The 18,314-nt window shown below is 56.2% G+C and overlaps 1 protein-coding gene across 1 annotated transcript in view; it reads right to left on the bottom strand.

The window, feature by feature from the left end:
* Positions 1-18,314, bottom strand: part of PADI1 (peptidyl arginine deiminase 1) — a 42,293-nt gene that overhangs the window by 3,423 nt on the left and 20,556 nt on the right. The window contains exons 3-15 of the mRNA XM_002924018.4: positions 17,197-17,269; positions 16,505-16,566; positions 15,052-15,169; positions 14,800-14,925; positions 13,097-13,269; positions 12,844-12,947; positions 11,775-11,898; positions 11,279-11,386; positions 9,220-9,371; positions 4,265-4,409; positions 3,424-3,517; positions 2,349-2,428; positions 1,517-1,642 (exon numbers count right to left, since the gene is read on the bottom strand). Of these exons, the coding sequence (XP_002924064.2) occupies positions 1,517-1,642; positions 2,349-2,428; positions 3,424-3,517; positions 4,265-4,409; positions 9,220-9,371; positions 11,279-11,386; positions 11,775-11,898; positions 12,844-12,947; positions 13,097-13,269; positions 14,800-14,925; positions 15,052-15,169; positions 16,505-16,566; positions 17,197-17,269 (1,485 nt within the window). The remainder of the gene's footprint in view (positions 1-1,516; positions 1,643-2,348; positions 2,429-3,423; positions 3,518-4,264; positions 4,410-9,219; positions 9,372-11,278; positions 11,387-11,774; positions 11,899-12,843; positions 12,948-13,096; positions 13,270-14,799; positions 14,926-15,051; positions 15,170-16,504; positions 16,567-17,196; positions 17,270-18,314) is intronic.

Here is an 18,314-nt window from a genome sequence, read left to right as displayed (position 1 = left end):
GGAGGGACAAAGGGAGAGGAGATGAGAACTCAGGAGACTGGAGACTCCTCCCTTGCTGGGTGACCTCAGGCAAGTCAACCACTCTGCTGGGACGGCCTGTTTCCCCACGTGACAAATTAGGGGGTTGAGTGTTCCCCTTGGGGATCTTCCAATGACGAATACTGGGATCCTTCAGCGGGGTCTGGACCGAAGCTTAGAGATTCCCACAGAGGGGTGTGTGTTGGGGTGGGGGCTTCCAAAAGAGGGCTGGCCAAGGTCATGGGCTCTGGCCCGGGCCCTCCCCCAACCTTCAGCCAGAACCAGAGCCTTGATGCCCCCTCGCGCTTCCCGGACCAATATGGCAGCCACTGGCCACATGTGGCTGTTAACAATTAAATTAAATTAAAGTATAAATTTCATTCCTCAGCCACGCTAGCCACATTTTAAGTGCTCAGTAGCCACATATGGCTTGATGGCTCCCACGTCGTATTGTGCAGACAGAGAACATTTCCATCATCTGAGAAAGTTCTAACAGACAGCACTGCCTTAGAGCAGTGGTTCTCAGCCAGGGTGATTTTGCCCCCAGGACATTCTGGTTGTCCCAGTGAGCGGAGTGCTGCTTGGGGGATAGGGACGCTGCAGCCATCCCACGGGGCTCAACATGGCCCCCGCAACAAGGGAGTCAGGCCCAAACATCAGTAGAGCCAAGGGCATGAGGTCCTGCTTCAGAGAGCTCTGCCAGGACCCACAGCAAGGAGTCAGGAGTGAGCGCAAATCCTGGCAGGGAAGCCCCACCCCACTCACGTGCCTCCAGGCAGGCCCTTGGGATTCATTCCCACCCCTTGGATTGTCCAGTGACAGGGATTCGAGTTAAAGGCTCCGGGCTGGAGAGGGAGGGTCTCCCATCCTGGGGAGCTGCTCCACCAGCGGCCAACACCCTGACACCTTTCCAAGGTGTTAATGGTTTAGCCAGCACCTGCTGATAGCATCACCCGGACCCTCCCAGAGGCCACACCGGTGAGATCACATCTGGGCATCTGCTTGGCAGCTGCCTGACTTAATGACAGCCGGAGAGGCAGCTACTGTGGGCCCGCCTGCTCGCCTCGGGAGCCACACTAGGGAGCAGCCAGTGGGGGGCCAGGGTGCGGGGCAGGCCCAGGAATGGCAGCCCAAAACACCAAAACCAAAAGACGCTTCCTTTTTTCCACTTGGGAGAAAAAAACGCCCTTCGTTGTGGGGCCGCCCTGTGCAGTGAAGGAGGTTGAGCCCGGACCGCACCTTCGAGATGCCGGTAGCTCCCCTGATCCAATCCTCGCAGCAATAAGAAAATGCCCTTGGGGGACAAACTTGCCCTGGCTGAGAACCACTGATGGAGACGCTCTATATCCGCCCAAAAAGCAAACACATGCTGGAGAGGTCCGCAAGCACCCCCCAAGTCTCTGTGCCCGGCTGCCCTCTCCTCTGGAACCCCAACTGGCAGCCCTGCAGACCCTGCTGGGCCCCAGCGACAGGAAATGACCTTCTTCTGCACTCTCACCATGTCAGGGAAGAAGGCTTCTGCATAGGAGTCCTTCAGGGAGAAGAGTTGCGGGATGTCCACGATGTCCCGCTCGGTCAGGCCCAGCTCCCGCTTCAGCACCTCCCGGTTCCAGTCGATGCATTTCTGGGGGGCAGGGGGAGAGGCAGCGGGCACACCCCGGGAGCCAGAGAGGCTCTAATGCTTGCTGAACGCCAACTGTGAGCCAGGCCCTGTGCACAGCCCCCTGCACCCTTGCGCTCCTTTGAGCCTCCCAAAAGCTCTGGGACGCTGCCGCTCCCAGAAGGGGAAACTGAGGCTCAAGGGGCCTGCCCAAGGGCACAGAGCTGGAAAGCAGCGGAGCTGGGATTTGGACCCAGGCAGTTTCTGGCTCCAAAAGCCCCTGCCGCTACACCACACTGGCCCAGCAGGGCCACACACCCAAGCACGAGGCTGGCATCAGCCCCGCCCCTTCCGGAGACCTCCTCCCGCCCCCACCCCCTGTGTCCTCCTGGCTGGATCCCCTTGACTCCCACCCATCCCACCCCTTACCCCCATGGGGCCCCATTTCTCCACCACATCTCTCTCCTCTCACTGTGCTTCCCCGGAACCTGGAAATTTGTCCTTCGCTCAGAGCAGAGTTAGTTCTCCCTTGTCAGGCCGGGAGGGCCCTGAGGGCTCTGCTGTGTCTCCTCCATCAGACCTTGGGTTTCCTGGCGCAGAGGCCCTACCCTACCCACAGGTTTCAGCAGCCCCAGACAGTCAGAGACCCGGGGATGAGCGGCTAACCCCCACCCCAGCGATTCCTGGGGCTGCTTCTCCTGGGAGCTGGGGGACCCCCAAGGGCCCTCACCTGTACATAGAGACTGTCGCTCCTGAGCTGACGGTCTGCCAGCATCTCATTAATGCTTCTGTTCTCCTGGTGACTTAGCCCTGAGAGAGAAAGAAGGCAGGACGGGGGGTTGGGGGGGCTGCCCAGGGCCATCTCGGGCCTGGGGTGGCAGAATCCGGGCCAGGATTTTTCTCCCACCTCAGTGCCAGGAGCTGAAGCTAGGACAGAGAAAGCCAGAGACTGGGGACCCAAGCTCTGGCTGCAAGGAGCACAAGCTCCTCCGCAAGGGCCTCCTGGCTCAGCGCTGTATAATTACAGTGCGGTTTCCATTACCGAACGCCCGCCGTGCTGGGACACCCCACTACATTTATGAACAATCTTTAAAACAATGCTAGGTAGGTTAATTATCACCCCCAACTCAGAGAAGAGGAAACTGAGGCACTGAGCGGTCTGGAGAGCAATCTTGATCTCACAGCCCAGGATTTGCACCCAGATCTTGAAGCTCTGCCCCACCCCTTCCAGTGCTCCATTTCTCAGGGGGGAACACTGAGATCCATGGTAGGGAAGGGGGAGGTGCTCAAGGGGGCCAGCCAGGCCCTTGGACGGTCTGTCAATTCCCAGAGGCAGGTCCGCAGAGGGGCCCTGACCACCACCTGGCTTCTACCCACCCCCCACGCTTGAGCCCTGCCGCCTCCTGAGGATAGCCCTGGGCTCCTCTCTGAGCCTCTGGGGATAGGGGTAAGGGGGAGGGTGCGAGATCAGCACGGTGCACATTCTCTCCGGTGGCTTTCCTCCCCTGGGGTGTGCCCAGGAGCCGCCTTACTGTGGAGGTCACCCCTGCGTGTGCCTGGGACAATCCACTGGCCTCTTGGCTTCCCTGCCTGGGCCCAATAAAGGGACAGCCCGACAGCCCTTGTCCTTAGCTCCCAGGTGAGGTGTAGGGAGAATTAGTTATGTCCAGCTCTGAGTGGACGGATCCGAACAAGGCAAAGGGCATGTAAACAGAGTATAGCCACGAAAGGCATCCCCGGTGCCCAGGGTTGGCAGTGAGAGGGCAGGGTCCCCACGGCGGGGGGCTGTGGTCATTGGCACTCACCATCGAACTGGGCAGCCTCCCCGTACCCCTCCTCTTTCTTCTCTTGGAACAGTCTGAGGCAAGCGCTGGGGCTCGCCAGGAGCAGCCGGAAGCCCTAGCACAGACGAAGGGAGGAGGTCTCAGTGGATAGGTTCCCCCTAGATGCAGTGGTCCCACCTACCAGCCACAAAGAACTCTCAGCAATTCCCCTGATCCTCCAAGCTGGTTCACACCCCCAGGCCTTTGCCCAAGACATTCTCTTTGCCTGGATGCCCTTGTCTACCAGGGAAGGCAGCCTCTGGTCACTGGTCGGCCTCCCCTCCCAGGCTGCTTGCTCTCTGAGGGCTGGGCCTCTCTCTGCCAGGCGGTGGAGCTGAGTGGTTAAGATGTTGGTCCGACCCCTCTGTCCAGGTTTGAATCTTACCCTACCAGTCATTGCCCTTCTGAACCTCAGTTTTCCCATCCGTAAAATGGAGATGATGATAATACCACCCATCTCATGGAATTTTTGGAAGATTAAATGAACTAAAACACATGCACATCGTAGGTGCTTGCTAAATGTTACCGGTTATTATTATCAGTGTCATCCTGGGTCTAGGCTGAGAGGTTTGGATCACAGCAAATACCCAGCAAGTGTGAGAATGAGTGTATGAGTAGGGGAGCCAATCAGTACCCTCCCGACCTGAGCTCTGACCTCCTCCAGGAAGCCCCGGGGATTAACACATCTGGTTCCTAGGGTGCCCTGACTCTGAGCTCACTACGGACACAGGCGGTGAGCTGGTTCCAGGCAGCTTTGCCCCCACCATTCCCATTAGGTTGGGGAGGGGCAGGGGTGGCTCGGACAGGAGGAGAGGGGATGTACCTTTCGGTCAGAGGTGGGCACAAAGCTCAGGAACTCGTCCACATGGCCTACAGAGAGCCAATCAGAGTAGAGCTCCACGGGCGCCTGCACCTGCTGGGCCTGCAGGAAGTCCCGGACAACCTTGGCCATTCGCCTCCCGCCGGACCTGGCCCAGGAGGGAGAAAGCAGGGTCACTTCATGCCCACTGTCTGCTGGCTCCCTGAAGACACTTTTGAGCTTCCCAACCCTGTCCAAGCCTCACGAGATCCCTCTGAACGGGTCTCCTGTTGTCCCCACTTCCTGCACCAGCTCCCAGGTGCTCCCAGGAACTCACTGTCCATCCTGACCATCATCCCAGAGACTCCACCCCCTCCCCACAGCTGGGAAGGCCCTGCCTTCTCCTCCCCACTAAAAAGAGTCAAACAACGGAGCTCCACTTGCCAAAGGGACCTAAAGACCCTCATCTTACATCCTGGGACGCAGAGAGGTTGACTCTTTACCTAAGACACCAGCCTCAGGTTCTAAATATGACCCGGAGCTGGCCCACCCCTCCCTCAGCCCAGTGTTTCCCAAAGTGTGGGCCCTGGACCGCCTGCGGGTCAGTCTCTGGTGGGGGTGGGTGCTTGCTTAAACAGAGGGTTCCTGGGCCCCGACCTCCTCCCCATCTCAGAGTCTTGGAGAACGTGGCCGTCTGAGGATGTGGGATTTGCCTTTCCACAAGCCCCTCGGCTGATTCGCGCGCAGGAGAGCCATCGCCTCAGTCACCTCGTGTTCAACACGGACTGTCTAGTCCTCAGCAGCTCCTGAAATGGGCTCTGCGCATTTTCAAACCACCCTTGTCTAGCACAGGGAGGGGCTGAGGTGGCTGAAACTAGGAAGCAGGTCTTGGGAGCTGGAGTCCCAGGGCTGGGGGAGGAGACGATACCAAAAGCTCCTAGCGCCTACGGGGATTTTGACGCTGCCTCAGGCACGGCCATGTCCCCATTTCACAGATGGGGCAGCTGAGGCCTAGCAAGTTCAAGGGGAGGACTTGTCCAAAGTCAGAACGATGTCTTATATACTCTGGGCACATTCCACCTTTTCCTGGCATGTGTAACCATGTGCAAGCAACACACACACACACACACACACAGAGAGAGAAAGAGACTTCTTTTTTCAATATGTTTTACAAAAAAAGGATCACATTTCTTGACCTCGCTTGCCTGGCTTAAGGAGATATCATGGACAAGCTCCCCAGCCTGCATCGAATCTGGGGACACAGATTTGAACAGAGCACAATCCAGCCTTTCCCTCCTCTTCTGCCACCATCTAGCCCGCACACTTTCCTCATCTAAATAATTCTAGTGGCAGGGGCTCCTGGGTGGCTCAGTCCGTTAAACCTCTGCCTTCAGCTCAGGTCATGATCCTGGGTTTCTGGGATTGGGGGGGTCCCTGCTCAGCAGGGAGTCTGCTTCTCACTCTGCCCCTCCCCCCACTTGTGCTTGTTTCCCCCCCCCCAAATAAATAAGGAAAATCTTAAATAATTCTAGTGGCTTGCCCCTTTCCCTCGTCTCTCTGCTTTCACCCTTGCTCCCCTGCAGTCTAACTAGACGGAGGCTTTTAAATATGTCAGATCACCTCCCTCCTCTAGACAAAACCCTCCCACCACCCCCGTCTCCCTCGCTGTACATGCAAAGTCCTCACAATGACCTGCACAGCCCCTATCAATCCCTACAACTTCCCTATGTCCACTCTCCTCTTCATCTGCTCAGTTCTGGCCATGCTGGCCTCCTGCTGCCCCTTGAACATACCAGGTACAGTCCTGCCTCAGGGCCTTTGCACATGTTATTCTATGTACCAGGAATTATTGTCCACTCCCCATCTCCCCATGGCTTACTTCCATCTTCAGGTTTAACTCAAATGTCATCTTCTTATTCTATGAGGCTTTTGAAAATTACATCAATCCCTCAATCCCTTTCCTAGATTTATGTTTCTTTACAGCATTTGATACTATTCGGTACTTGATAATCTCATGTATTGTCTGGCATCCCACCAGAATGTAAGCTCCAGGAGGGCTGGGATTTTGTCCACGTTCAGTTCTGTGCTCCAGGCACCTCTGACATAGATGTCCAACAACTCCTTGTGAATGATATGCTTTTGAAAAGCCATGTTATAGTCCATGGTCTCCGTCACTCAATTATGTCGTAGACGTGACAAGCAGCGACAAATGACAGCACTGATTTGATCTGGGGGATAGGATTACGGAAAATATTTTTCTTGTATTTCTGTTATTTTAAGATAGTGCCGGCAATTTAAAAGGACTTTCTAAATACAGTGAGGTGGTGAAGAGCGAGACTCCAGAACCGGCTCATGAGTCGACCGTGACAGGAATCAGGAACAGGCGAGCTTGAGGCAAGGGCAGCCTGGGAAGCATCAGACCTCCTCGCCCAGTCACACCAAGCCACCACCAGGGGGCAGAATAGCTTAAAGATGCTTAAAGATGATTTTAAACACGGGAAGCAGAGCGTGAAGAACCCAAGCAGAGAATGGACAGGACACCTTACTGAGCAGCTAGTGTGTGCCGACCAGAGGCTCCTAGTACCAAGTATCTTGCTTAATGTCCACTGATTCCCCTGTGATGAACGTACTAATAACAGGTGCAGGTCATGGTCTAAACTCTGCCCTGCTAAGCTCTCTGACCTCATCCCCGGCCATGCTCCTCCTTGCTTATTCAGCTCCAGCCACGGGCCTCCTTGCTGTTCCTCTGATGTCTCTGGCAGGCTCCTGCTTCAGGGCCTTTGCACTGACCATTTCTACTCCTTTGCACGTTTTCCTCCCAAATACCCACATCTTCAACTCCCTCATTTCCTTCAGGGCTTTCTTTAAGTGTCAACTTCTCTCCCGGGGTTTCCTTTAACAACACCCTGTATTATCTACGTATTTATTAGTCTTGCTTATTGTCTGTTTCTCCCTTCTAGAATGAATGTAGGTTGGCTGTTTGTTCACTGCTGGGATCAGAAAGAAGCCAAGACAGGAACACAGGACAGCAGCCTGGGTGCTAAATTTTAGTTTGGGGCCCAAGGCGAGATCTGGATTCTGACTACACCGCTAACTTGCTGTGTGATTCTAGGCAGTAGCTGTCTGTCTCTGAACCCAGGGCCCCTTCTGTTTACCAAGGACGTTGTTCCTGGTTATCTACACAGTGGTCAGTGGACTTGGTCACAGCTGCACTGGAGGTCTCCACCTTCCTATCCCCAGTCTTTGCTCTGAACCTGGAGCTTCCAGAACATTTCTTTTATCCAGGGCCTCAGACCTGGCGTATGGGAAGTCTCAATAAATATTTACAGAATCGGTACATGAATGCATGACTGAGTGCACTCCCTTCCCCTTTCTGAGCCCCAGCTTCCTCATCTGTGAAATGAGGATAATAATTATCCCAACCTCATAGGGCTGTTCTAAGAATTAAATGAGGCTAATCCTTAAATTACATGAGGGTAAAATCCTTATGTTCGTGGCATATAGTAGGTGATTGATAACTTTGGCCCAGTGAGTTCCGACCTGCTTCATAACAGACCCACTGCCGAGGGCCCAGCTAAACAATACTTAAACATTCAGAAGACAGTTAACATGAATTCTTTATCTCCACTAGTGCTGATTATATAGCTAGCACAGAGATTTTTAATAGACCCATTTCACAGACAGGAAACTGAGGCACGGAGTATGAAATCATTCATTCATTTCATAATGTATCTTCTGTGCACTGATGTATCTCTAGTATCTTCAACCGTGCCTGGCACATAGTAGGCATGAGGTAAATAGTGTCAAATGAGTTCACTGAGCACCTACTATGTGCCAGGCACTACAGTAAGTGCTGCTTAGGTGTTATACCCAAAACCCATGACTAATATATGGCAGAGGTAGGACTCGAACCCAACCACTCCTGTGCTCCTTCCTCCTGGGTCCCTCCCTGAAACACAGGAGGACTTCCCAGAGGCCCCAAGGTCCTTCCGCCTCCAGGGCACCGGGCAGGATCAGGTCCCAGAGGAGTGTCTGAGCATGAGTCACCAGCAAGGTGAGCACTCCTCTTGCCTCGCCAACCTCAGCCCCGGGCACCAGCTTGGGCACCCAGCTACGTGCCTGGGGTTGGTGCCAGGAAACCCCGCCTTGCCCGATCCACAGCCCTGAGGCTGCCAGGGTCACCACTGGAGGCCGGGTGACCTTCCTCTGACTGCCTGGCTGTTCCAGACGTCAGTCAGGGCTTGGGGCTCTCACCTGGTTTCCAGGCCATCCCCACGCAAAGGAGAAGGTGGTCCCCGGTGCCTGTGGCAGGCCTAATCTCCAGGCAGGAAGCCAAGGACCCCACCAGGATCCCTGCACAGCACACCCCATTCTTCGGTTGCCTGAAGGCAGGGTGGGGACCCATTCGGCAGGATTTAGCAGATACTGTCACCTGTCTAAGCACCGACCCCTCTATACCTTGTTTCCTGCCTGATGACAGCTGTCCGGGGTGGGACCCACCAAGTCACCTCTGCTGCCCTGGTGTCCTGGCCAGCCACTCATTCGCCGGTAGCCCCCTGGTGACCCCTGGGCCCTTTAGCTGTTGCTAGAACAGCAGCTATTTTCACCTCCGGGGAGAGGTCACCAGGTCCATCTCCTTCCTCTGCACCACATCACCTCCCCGACAATGCCAATGTTTCAAAAGAAGTTGGAAGTCTGGCTTTTTACGTAAGGCCTCCCCCCATACGTGTAGTCGGTGACTAATGAAGCTCATGAAACACTAGGCAGCCCAAAGACGGTGGGTCACTCGTCCATGAGTTTTCTCCAAAGAGAAATGAGCTTTTACATCTAAGATCCTAGGACTCGGGGTCTTTGACCCCAGGACCGCGCAGGAATGAAGACCGCTTCTCAGACTGGAAACCTGTGTTTGGGGTGAGGGAGCTGGAAGGTGCGTGCTGCGGGGGTCCCCACGTCCTCCCACCTCCCGCCAGGCCTCTCACTTGGGGAAGCTGCTGCCGATGAGGATCCGGCCCAGGGGGTACTGCTTGCCGCCCACCGTGACGGGCGGGCTGACGTCCAGGTTGCCAAAAGAGTCAAGGCTGGAGGCGCCGGCGAACAGGATCTCCCGGGTCACATATCCAAAGTCGGGACCCTAGGGCAGGACCAGCAAGCCCCCCAACCCCAGAAGGAGGGGTCAGTTAGGACAGGAAGTGACAGCTCTTGGGTGTGGGCGACGGAGGGGTGCAATTTAAAGTCCCAGTCTGCAACAGGATGATAACGAGAAAATCCCCAAGTGCGGGGAAATCAGGCAAGACACTTCTAAAGGACCCTTAGGTCAAAGAAGAAATCCAAGTGGAAACTAGACAGTATTTTGAAGTGTAAGGTGATAAGCAGNCCCTGCTTGTGTTCCCTCTCTCGCTGGCTGTCTCTATCTCTGTCAAATAAATAAATTTAAAAAATCTTTAAAAAAAAAAAATAAAGTCCCAGTCTGCAACAGGATGATAACGAGAAAATCCCCAAGTGCGGGGAAATCAGGCAAGACACTTCTAAAGGACCCTTAGGTCAAAGAAGAAATCCAAGTGGAAACTAGACAGTATTTTGAAGTGTAAGGTGATAAGCAGGCAGCCCACCAGAACTCGTGGGGTGCTCGTGAGGCCACAGCCAGGGAAAGGCTGCAGCTCTGAACACACNCAGGCAAGACACTTCTAAAGGACCCTTAGGTCAAAGAAGAAATCCAAGTGGAAACTAGACAGTATTTTGAAGTGTAAGGTGATAAGCAGGCAGCCCACCAGAACTCGTGGGGTGCTCGTGAGGCCACAGCCAGGGAAAGGCTGTAGCTCTGAACACACGCATTAGGAAGTGAGAGGGTTGGAAAACCTTGCTTCCATTTCCAACCAGGAAAAGAACAGCAAATTAGACGTAGAGCAAGTGGAAGGGAGGACAGAGTAAGGATGAGGGCAGAGATGAGTGGGGAACACGCCGGCCGGATCAGGCCCAGGCTGGGGTCAGGCCACTGGTGGATGCAGACTCACCCTGTAGGGCTCGCTGTCACCTGCGCTGGGACCCGGCCCCGGCCCTGTGTGCCTGTGAGCTCCCAGACTTCCCCCGCCCAGCTCCCATCTGGACTCAGGCACTGTCCCAGTGCCGGGGGTGTGGGAGCTGGGAAACAGGCAGGGACGGCGAGCTGTAGGCCTCGGGCCCCCCTCCAGAGGCAGTTCGGCCTAGTGGTAGGGCTGTGGACACAGTCCCTCTGGGTTTGCTTCTTGGTGCCACTAGCTGCATGGCCTAGAGTCTGTTACTTAACCTCTCTGAGCCTCCGGAAAGAGGGGCTAAGAACGGCAGCTATCCACAGGACTGTGGATTCGAGGAGTGACCGTGTAACACTAGCGCTGGGTGTGCCCAGAATGCTGTGCATGGTTGCTGGGGCTGCTCTTGTCCCCATCCCATGCGTGAGAGGCAGCGTGGAGCCTGGCCCGCAGCAGGGGTCCAGAAAACATTTGTCACCTGAAAAGAGGCCCCATCTCATAAAAGCAAGAGTCGTGAGGGCTCACTAGTGGTGTGTTCCCCCAAAAGGCAGTTTGATCTCCCCAGAGCTGACCCCACTGTGGACTCCCACCCACATGGGGGAGAAGGGCTCCCTAGGAGGACTTTACTGGCCTGCCCTTCTCAGAATGGAGGGATTTGCATGTTCCAGAAAACATTTGTCACCTGAAAAGAGGCCCCATCTCATAAAAGCAAGAGTCGTGAGGGCTCACTAGTGGTGCGTTCCCCCAAAAGGCAGTTTGATCTCCCCAGAGCTGACCCCACTGTGGACTCCCACCCACATGGAGGAGAAGGGCTCCCTAGGAGGACTTTACTGGCCTGCCCTTCTCAGAATGGGGGATTTGCATGTCATTTGCATGTCATTTGCATGTTCTATCCCAATCTCCCTCCCACTGACTCCCCATTTCCCCACCATTTGTGTCCTTTAGCCCCCCCGTAAAGGACAAGGACCAGGACCAGCGAAGTCCTATAGGAGGAGCCTCCCAAGGGACCTCCACTCCGCCCTTTGCCACATACCAGGATCCGCTTATACGGGAAATGCTTCAGACCTCTGTTTCGGGGAGAGTCAAAGACCACTGGGAAGGACTTGTGAGGGGCCTCAGTGTAGCCAAACTCCATCTCGTCCTAGGAGGGGAGAAGAAGCGATCACGGTGGTGGCCCCAAATGTGATTTTCCAAACGGGGTGATCCCCTCAGACCTGGACCAGGGCAGGGCCACAGAGGCTCCCTAACACCTGGGGATGCATAGGTCAGGGGTACAGGTGAGGCCTTTAGGGACCCCAACTGGGAGAGGACTCTGTCTGGGACCCGAGCATGTAGGGGAAACAGGAGAAACTGGGGTGATGGGGGCAGCTGGAACGTGTTTCCCTAAGCTGCCTGCGCCTTGACCCCCATCCTGGCTTTTCTCGGGAGACCAAGGGTGCTTAGGAACCTGTCCAGGCCCCATTTCCCAAAATCAGGGTAAAGGATGGGGACCCAGATGCCTCGGCCACCCCCACTGCTCCTGCACCCACCTGGATCCAGCGGTCACTTCGATTTTCAATCTGAGGGCAGATGATCAGCTTGCAGTTGGTTTTCAATGCCAGGTCAGACATGTCTTCCAGAAATTTCTTATTTGGGCCATGAGAGTCTACCACACTGCAAACACAGGGGGAGAGGAACGTAATAGTGACCTCTGACTGTGGCCTTGGTCCTGTCCACATAGGCCCCGTGTGGCCCCTGCGTATAGGGGTTCAAACACAGCCCCCGCCCTAGGGAAGACAGAGACAGATAATGTCCCCAGATCATATCAGGGGGTAGGTGCAAGGTGAGGGGCAAGCCCAGGTGCTTGGAGGCCAAAGGCAGGGTATGAAAGCCAGGAGGCCTGGAGACTGGGCTAAGGTGGCAGTGAGGGTAGCTAGCCCCAGCTGCTCTCAAGGCGGATACAAAGGCATCAGGGTGGAGTTAGTGAGCAAACAGAAAGAAAGAATCCCCTTCCGAACACGTGCAGAGCAAACTTATTTCTTCCCACCTTCCTGGCCTTTTGACTTAGATTCCAAGTTGGCTACGGGCCTGTGCACTGGTCTGACCTCTGACACAGGGGCCTAGAGTGGCCTTGCCAATCAAGGCTCACCTGTCCATTATGGGGCCTGACAAGGATTCTGGGAGACGGCAGAGGGACTAAGGTTTCAGGCTGGGCCGGGTCTCACAGCCGATGCCAGAGGCTGGACTCCCATGTTCTCTGTAGGCCCAGCAGCACACCGACCCCAGCACGAGGCTAGGTCTCCTGCGACTGCCAGCTGCCTAAACAGAGCCTAGCTTTGCTGCCCCAACTAATCCAAGCTGTCTCACAGGCAGGACACAGTAGAGGCAGGGACACTGATGCTGCACCCATTGGCCTCAGCTGGGGCCTTAGCTGCTCAGGACAGGCTGGGGCTGACCGACGCAAGCCAGCCTGCTGCTCTCCCCTGCCCGGCCTGCACCTACGTGTGACCTCAAAGCCTCCATCCACTGAGTGAGGGCCCAACACTGGACACAGCATTCTGTTCCTATCTCTACTGGTCCAGAGACCATGGGGTCGCTGCAGGAGGGGTGAGGCCTCACCTGCATGCGTACAGCTCCAGGGGGGGCTGGGTGTTGGGGGTCATGATCCAGGGGGCCATGCGGAAGGCCACGGTGTCTGTGAAGAGGGGCACCTCAGGCAGGGTCTGGGGGGAAAATGAGGACTAAGTGGGCCCTGCAGGGAGCCCCATCAGGCCTCAAGTTCCCCCAGCCCCCCAGCCTGCCCAGCCCTGGAGACTCCAAACTGGTCCCCCAAACCCTCAGGCACCACCCTAGCCCCTAACACTATACATACCCCCGTGTCCACCAGGCTGACACTGAGGGAGACCATCCCCAGGAAATCAGCGTCAGGGAAGGTGAGCCCCTCCACAAAGAAGCTGATCTTCCGCTCCCCTCGCTGCCGCTCGACTTCGTAGGACAGGTGCTGAGGCCCCAGCACCTGCTTGTAGTCCTCGAGGGAATTCCCGCCTAGGGGAAACCAGAGTCAGGGGCCGGCGCTGGGACAGAGGGCTCGAGGAAGGAAGCCAGAGGCCAGGGATCCGGGGCAGAGCCACTTTCGTGTTAGATCTCCTGGGGCTCCCCTCGAGCCCTGCCACATGCAAGCTGTGTGACCCTGGCTCAGTGACTCAGCCCCTCTGAGCCTCCCTTCCTCATCTGTAAAATGGGCCAACAGTATCTCATGAGGTCCGTGTAAGCTGTAAATCAGATAAAGAGAGAAAAGCAGCTGGCACAAAAGGTGAAAAATACCCAAACGTCCACCAACGGATGAACAGATCAACAAACTGGAGTCTATCCGTATGACGGAACTTTTTCTACCCATCAAAAGGAATGAGGTACTGACACGAGCTACAATATGCACGAACCTTGAAAATATTATGTGAACTGAAAGTAGCCGGACACAAAGGCCACATATTGCATGACTGCATTTACAGAGAAGCATCTAACACAGGAAAATCCACAGGGACAGAAAGCAGATTACGGGTTGCCTAGGATTGGGGGGCGGGGGGAGAGAGCAGTGGCCACTGATGGGTACAAGGTTTCATGGGGGGGTGAGGAAACAGTCTTGCAACTAGAGAGACGTGCTGGTCGCACAGCATTGAGGACGTCCTAAGTGCCATGGAGCTGACCGCTTTCAAATGGTTAATTTCCTATTGTGTGAATGTCACCTCAATTTATTTTTACAAGCGCCTGGCCTGTAGTATTTCTGCGCTGCCCCCTTCCGTGCTCCCCTCAGGCTTGTCTGGGAAAGTTCTCATGCACCGCGAGGAAGGTTATCCGTTCACTTAGTGAGGTTTCACTTCTGTTCTGGTATCACAGTGACTCCAAGCGGGGCCTCTGCCTAAACGTCCACCATCGGTGCACGAGGAGGAACGTTCTGGCTCCTGCCAGGCTCAAGTGATCAGGACAAGTTCTGGATCAGTCTGAACAGAAGAAGGTAAGGGGGGGAAGAACCAAAGGGGCAGGAAAAGCCTCTTGCTATTTATAAAAATGAGTAGAGGCAGCTCAGGGTTAAGGATGGGTAGATGTTTTTTAAGCCATAGATTTTGATTAATAAAATCTCTGGCACAACAGCCGGGATCTAAGGGCTGGCCTGGGCCATGGCTTCGCTGGTTCCCGCCCCCACCTCACCCAGCCTGGACAGAGCGGGACGTGCATGAAGAGCTCATCCCAAGCTGCCTGACCAGAGGAGGGGGACGGCAGTGGAAAGAGGAGGGGTTTGGGCTCTTAAGAGACCCGGGTTCGAATGCCCGCTCCACCCCCAGTTGGTTGTGTGACTTAGAGACGGAGGATTCCTGAGTCTGAGTCCCAGGGGCCTCCTCTGTGAAATGGGACTCGTTTTCGACCCTCCTTCGTAGGTAGCAGCTGTGAGCTGTACGTCAGAGGTACAGGGAGGTACAGAAGATGTGGAGGGGATGGGGGATGTGTACAAGAGAAGAAAGAGTTTGGGAAGCAGAGGGTGAGCAGGGCAGGGGGGAAAGCAGCCCAGCAGCCACTCACCCCTAGCACAGAAGACCCCCACTCGTTTGGAATCCGAGAAGGGCATGCTCAGGACCAGCTTGTGGCTGTCGAAGAGGCTGTCTGGGCCGTCACAGCTCAGCACCATGGGGGACATGTCCTGTAGGTCTGGAGAGGATGGTGCCCTTGAGACAACCCTCCCTGCACCCCACCGACAGGCTACCCCCCCATCTTCCCCAGCCTCTACTGCCCCACGCCACTCTGGACGTCCCCACACACCCCTCTGTCACACACCATCCAATGATGCCAGTTGGCTGTTGGTGAGGTCAGGCCCTCTGGACGTGACACTGTCCCGATCACAGTTCACTAGCAGGACAGCTCCATAGCCTTCGGGGCCCCAGCGCCAGGTTTTCTGTGGCAAAACAAGAGGTTTTGAGGTCAGTGGGACCCAGAGGGCCTGGGGAAGGGGCTGTGGAGTTGGCTAGGGCTGGCTGCTTTGTTAACATGGAGACTTCTGTTTTCTGGGTTTGCTGCAGGACTTAAAGAGGGATCATAGATTTGGGGACTGGAATTCCTGGTCTCTAGACCCAGATCCACCCCACACGTGTGCAGTGAACAACCTATACAACTATACATTGTGGTCCCACCCAGCCATGGCACTGGAGGACGAAGGGTGATGTCAGTCCTTCAAGAGGAAGGCTGTTCCAAAAACAACCTTTACCAGCCCGCCGAGCTTTGGCCCTGCCTGGGGGACAGAGGCTGCCTTGCCTTGACCTTGATGGGGCTGGACAATCCCAGGGAAACTTTCCCCATCTCAGCACTCTCCTGGGTCCTGTCCCACAGACATCTCTGGCATCTACCCTCAGTCCTGCAAGCCTTGCAAGGAGGTCTAAGCCGAGGTGGGAAAGATGGCTGGAGCCCTGCCTCTGATTGCAGCTTTCCCTGACACGCCTTCACTTAATCCCTACCAGACCCCACAAGGCAGGGCTCACTTGCCTCATTTCACAGAAGAGGAAAGGAAGGCTCTGGAAAACGAGCCCCCAGTCCCATAGTTGGGACTCAGACTCATCTGGCCTATATGGCACACTTGTCCACCTTTCTTGGTAAATGCTGCCCTATGCCAGGGCACAAGACATGACTTGCATCATAGCCCCACTCACCATCTTCGCCAAGCAACCTAGCTCAGTGAACAACCTGCACAGCCATCCATGGCTGCCCTGCCCCCATCTTGTCCTCAAAGTCTATCCTTGGGGCCCAGGCTTTCTCTCCAGGATCTTTCCCTACAAATTACACCTTCTACCCCTTCCAGGATAGCTTCCAGATATTTCCCGGGTGGTAATGCCTCGAGCCCACCCCACCCTCCTCCTCACTCTTCAGGATCCAACTGAGGCTGTCCACCCGGCCTCCTCTACCAGAAGCCTTGTCTTCTCCCAGCCGTCAGTCAGTCACTCGACAACCTTTTATGAAGCACTTACCATGTTTGGGGGTCCAAATACAGCCAAGGAAATAGAAGAGGCATCAAGCAAGAGAACCAGTCCCAATCCCTACGTGGTGGACAGACTCCGAGAGGGCTCACACCGGACTCATGCAGCACGGTGCTCCCATGGTGCAAGTTACGCCCACCTGTGTCAACTTGGCCACCTCCAGATGGGTTCCCTACACGGTCGGTTCCCACAGACCCTGGGATCCATCACCCCCAGCTTTGTCTGTCAACCCTGCCACCCTGGGGTAGCCAGGAGAGCTTCACCTTGTCGCCGTGGCTCCTCTTCACCTTGCCTGTGCGATGCGTGTCGACGTCGAGGGAGATGTCTGTAAAGGAGTGGAGAGGGGCACCAGAGGCTCGCCCCGTCCCGCCTCCATGCCCACGATGTCCAGGCCGAGGCAACCTTTGCCCACGAGACCCAGGGAGACCAGTTCTGGGGACCACACCCAATGCCCAGGGGGCCATGCGGCCACCCCCTGTGGTTCTGGATGTTTGGAGGGACCTAGTCTCCAACTCTTGAATTTATTGCCCGTCTAGGATTCTGAATCGCTAGCTCTCGGTGGCCCTGCCACTGGCCGTGGGGAACGAGGCCTGAGGCTCTAGGTGCTGGGTCCCTTGCTGTCGGAGCCAGCGGCCAGGGCTCTGGCTGAAGGCGGCTCACGGCCCTCTGAGGTTTAGCGAGACAACTTGGGGTTCCAGTGGTGTGACAGGTGGGCCTCCGGAGGGAGGAGGCCCGTGGCGGGTCTAGCTGTCCGCCAAGGGCAGTGCAGTTTCTAGATTCTGGTGGCCCTGAGTATTTCTGAGTCTCCATCCCCGAGCTGATGGGATGAGCTGAAGAAGGTCCTCGAGGTGGAGGGGGAGGCATGGGCCTGGTACTCAGGGGTTCCCCTGAGACCCTCAAGCGGGCAACATGGAGGGGCGGGGGGTATCCAGGGAGCCCAGGAGGTGGTACTTACCGACGCCGGTGAGGAAGAGCGCGCTCTGGCCCAGGGCACCGCCGTCATGCGGCCCGAAGTAGGACACCTTCACCTGGGGGGACACCGTCAGCCCTAAGCCAGTACGGCCACCCTTCAGAGATGGCCGTGGCGGGGGGGCGGGGGGACACCCTGACAGTCCTGCTTGGAGGCAGGGAAGGCCTGGGCACCCCTAGTGCTCCCCACTGCAGAAGGCCCAGGATTCCCGGGCCCCTGGCTTGGACTCAGAGCTGCCTTCCCCAGCGTGAGAGGCTGTGGCTACCTCCGGGGCTCTAGAGCTGGGCTGAGAGCGATGAGGGCTGAGGAGGGTGGGGTGGGTCCCAGAGGGAGCAGCTGGACCCTCAGGAATCCACGGAGATGTCAGAGAGGAAGAACAAGGGGAGGGACGGCTGACACCATTGACATCAGCCAGTTACTCGGCCTATTACTCGGCCAGTTACTCGGCTTCTGTTTCTTCATCTGTAAAATGGGAACAATGACCACACGCTCCCCTCCCCCCTCCAGTAAAAGCCAGTGGTCACAGAGCTCTTCTCATGGTCCCGAACCCATGCCAAGAGCTCTGCCCAGGCCATCTCAATGAGCTCCCAAGATGGCCCCAGGAGACAGGGTGCATTCCTAATGAGGCCACTCCGGGCCCTCCCTGTAGGCGTGCTGCTAGTAAGCAGAGCAGGTAGGATTTGAACCCATGGCAGGCGCCGGGGCCTCTGCTCTCAGCAGCTGTAGTTTCTGCCTTTTCCCTGCTGGGGGAGAAAGGGCGATGGCAGTGAACCAGTGGGTTCACTGTGTGTGGTGGGGGCCTAGGGGTGAGCGATGACGGGGTCGTCCATGAAAGAGAAGCCTTTCTCCTTCCTTAGATACAGGGACAAGTGCACATCCAAGCAGACACCTGTGTCTTCGCGCATGCTTGTGCACAGGCCGTCGCTAGAGTCCTGCCTGCTGCAGGGCTTGTTTTGGGGTCTGTGTGTAGGCTGAACACAGGCATTCACGGGAGGGTGCCTGCGAATTTGAGGGGGTGAGTGGGCAGGCTGTTTTTATGGGAGAACTCCTTCGTGTGTGTACATGTGACGCTGTAGCCTTGGGGTGGACGTGCGTGTCCGGGT

The sequence above is a fragment of the Ailuropoda melanoleuca genome, chromosome 11 (assembly GCF_002007445.2).
Source record: "Ailuropoda melanoleuca isolate Jingjing chromosome 11, ASM200744v2, whole genome shotgun sequence".
Classification (NCBI taxonomy): Eukaryota; Metazoa; Chordata; class Mammalia; order Carnivora; family Ursidae; genus Ailuropoda; species Ailuropoda melanoleuca.
The sequence above is the reverse complement of the archived record's forward strand: the minus strand, read 5'-3'. Positions and strand labels throughout refer to the sequence as shown.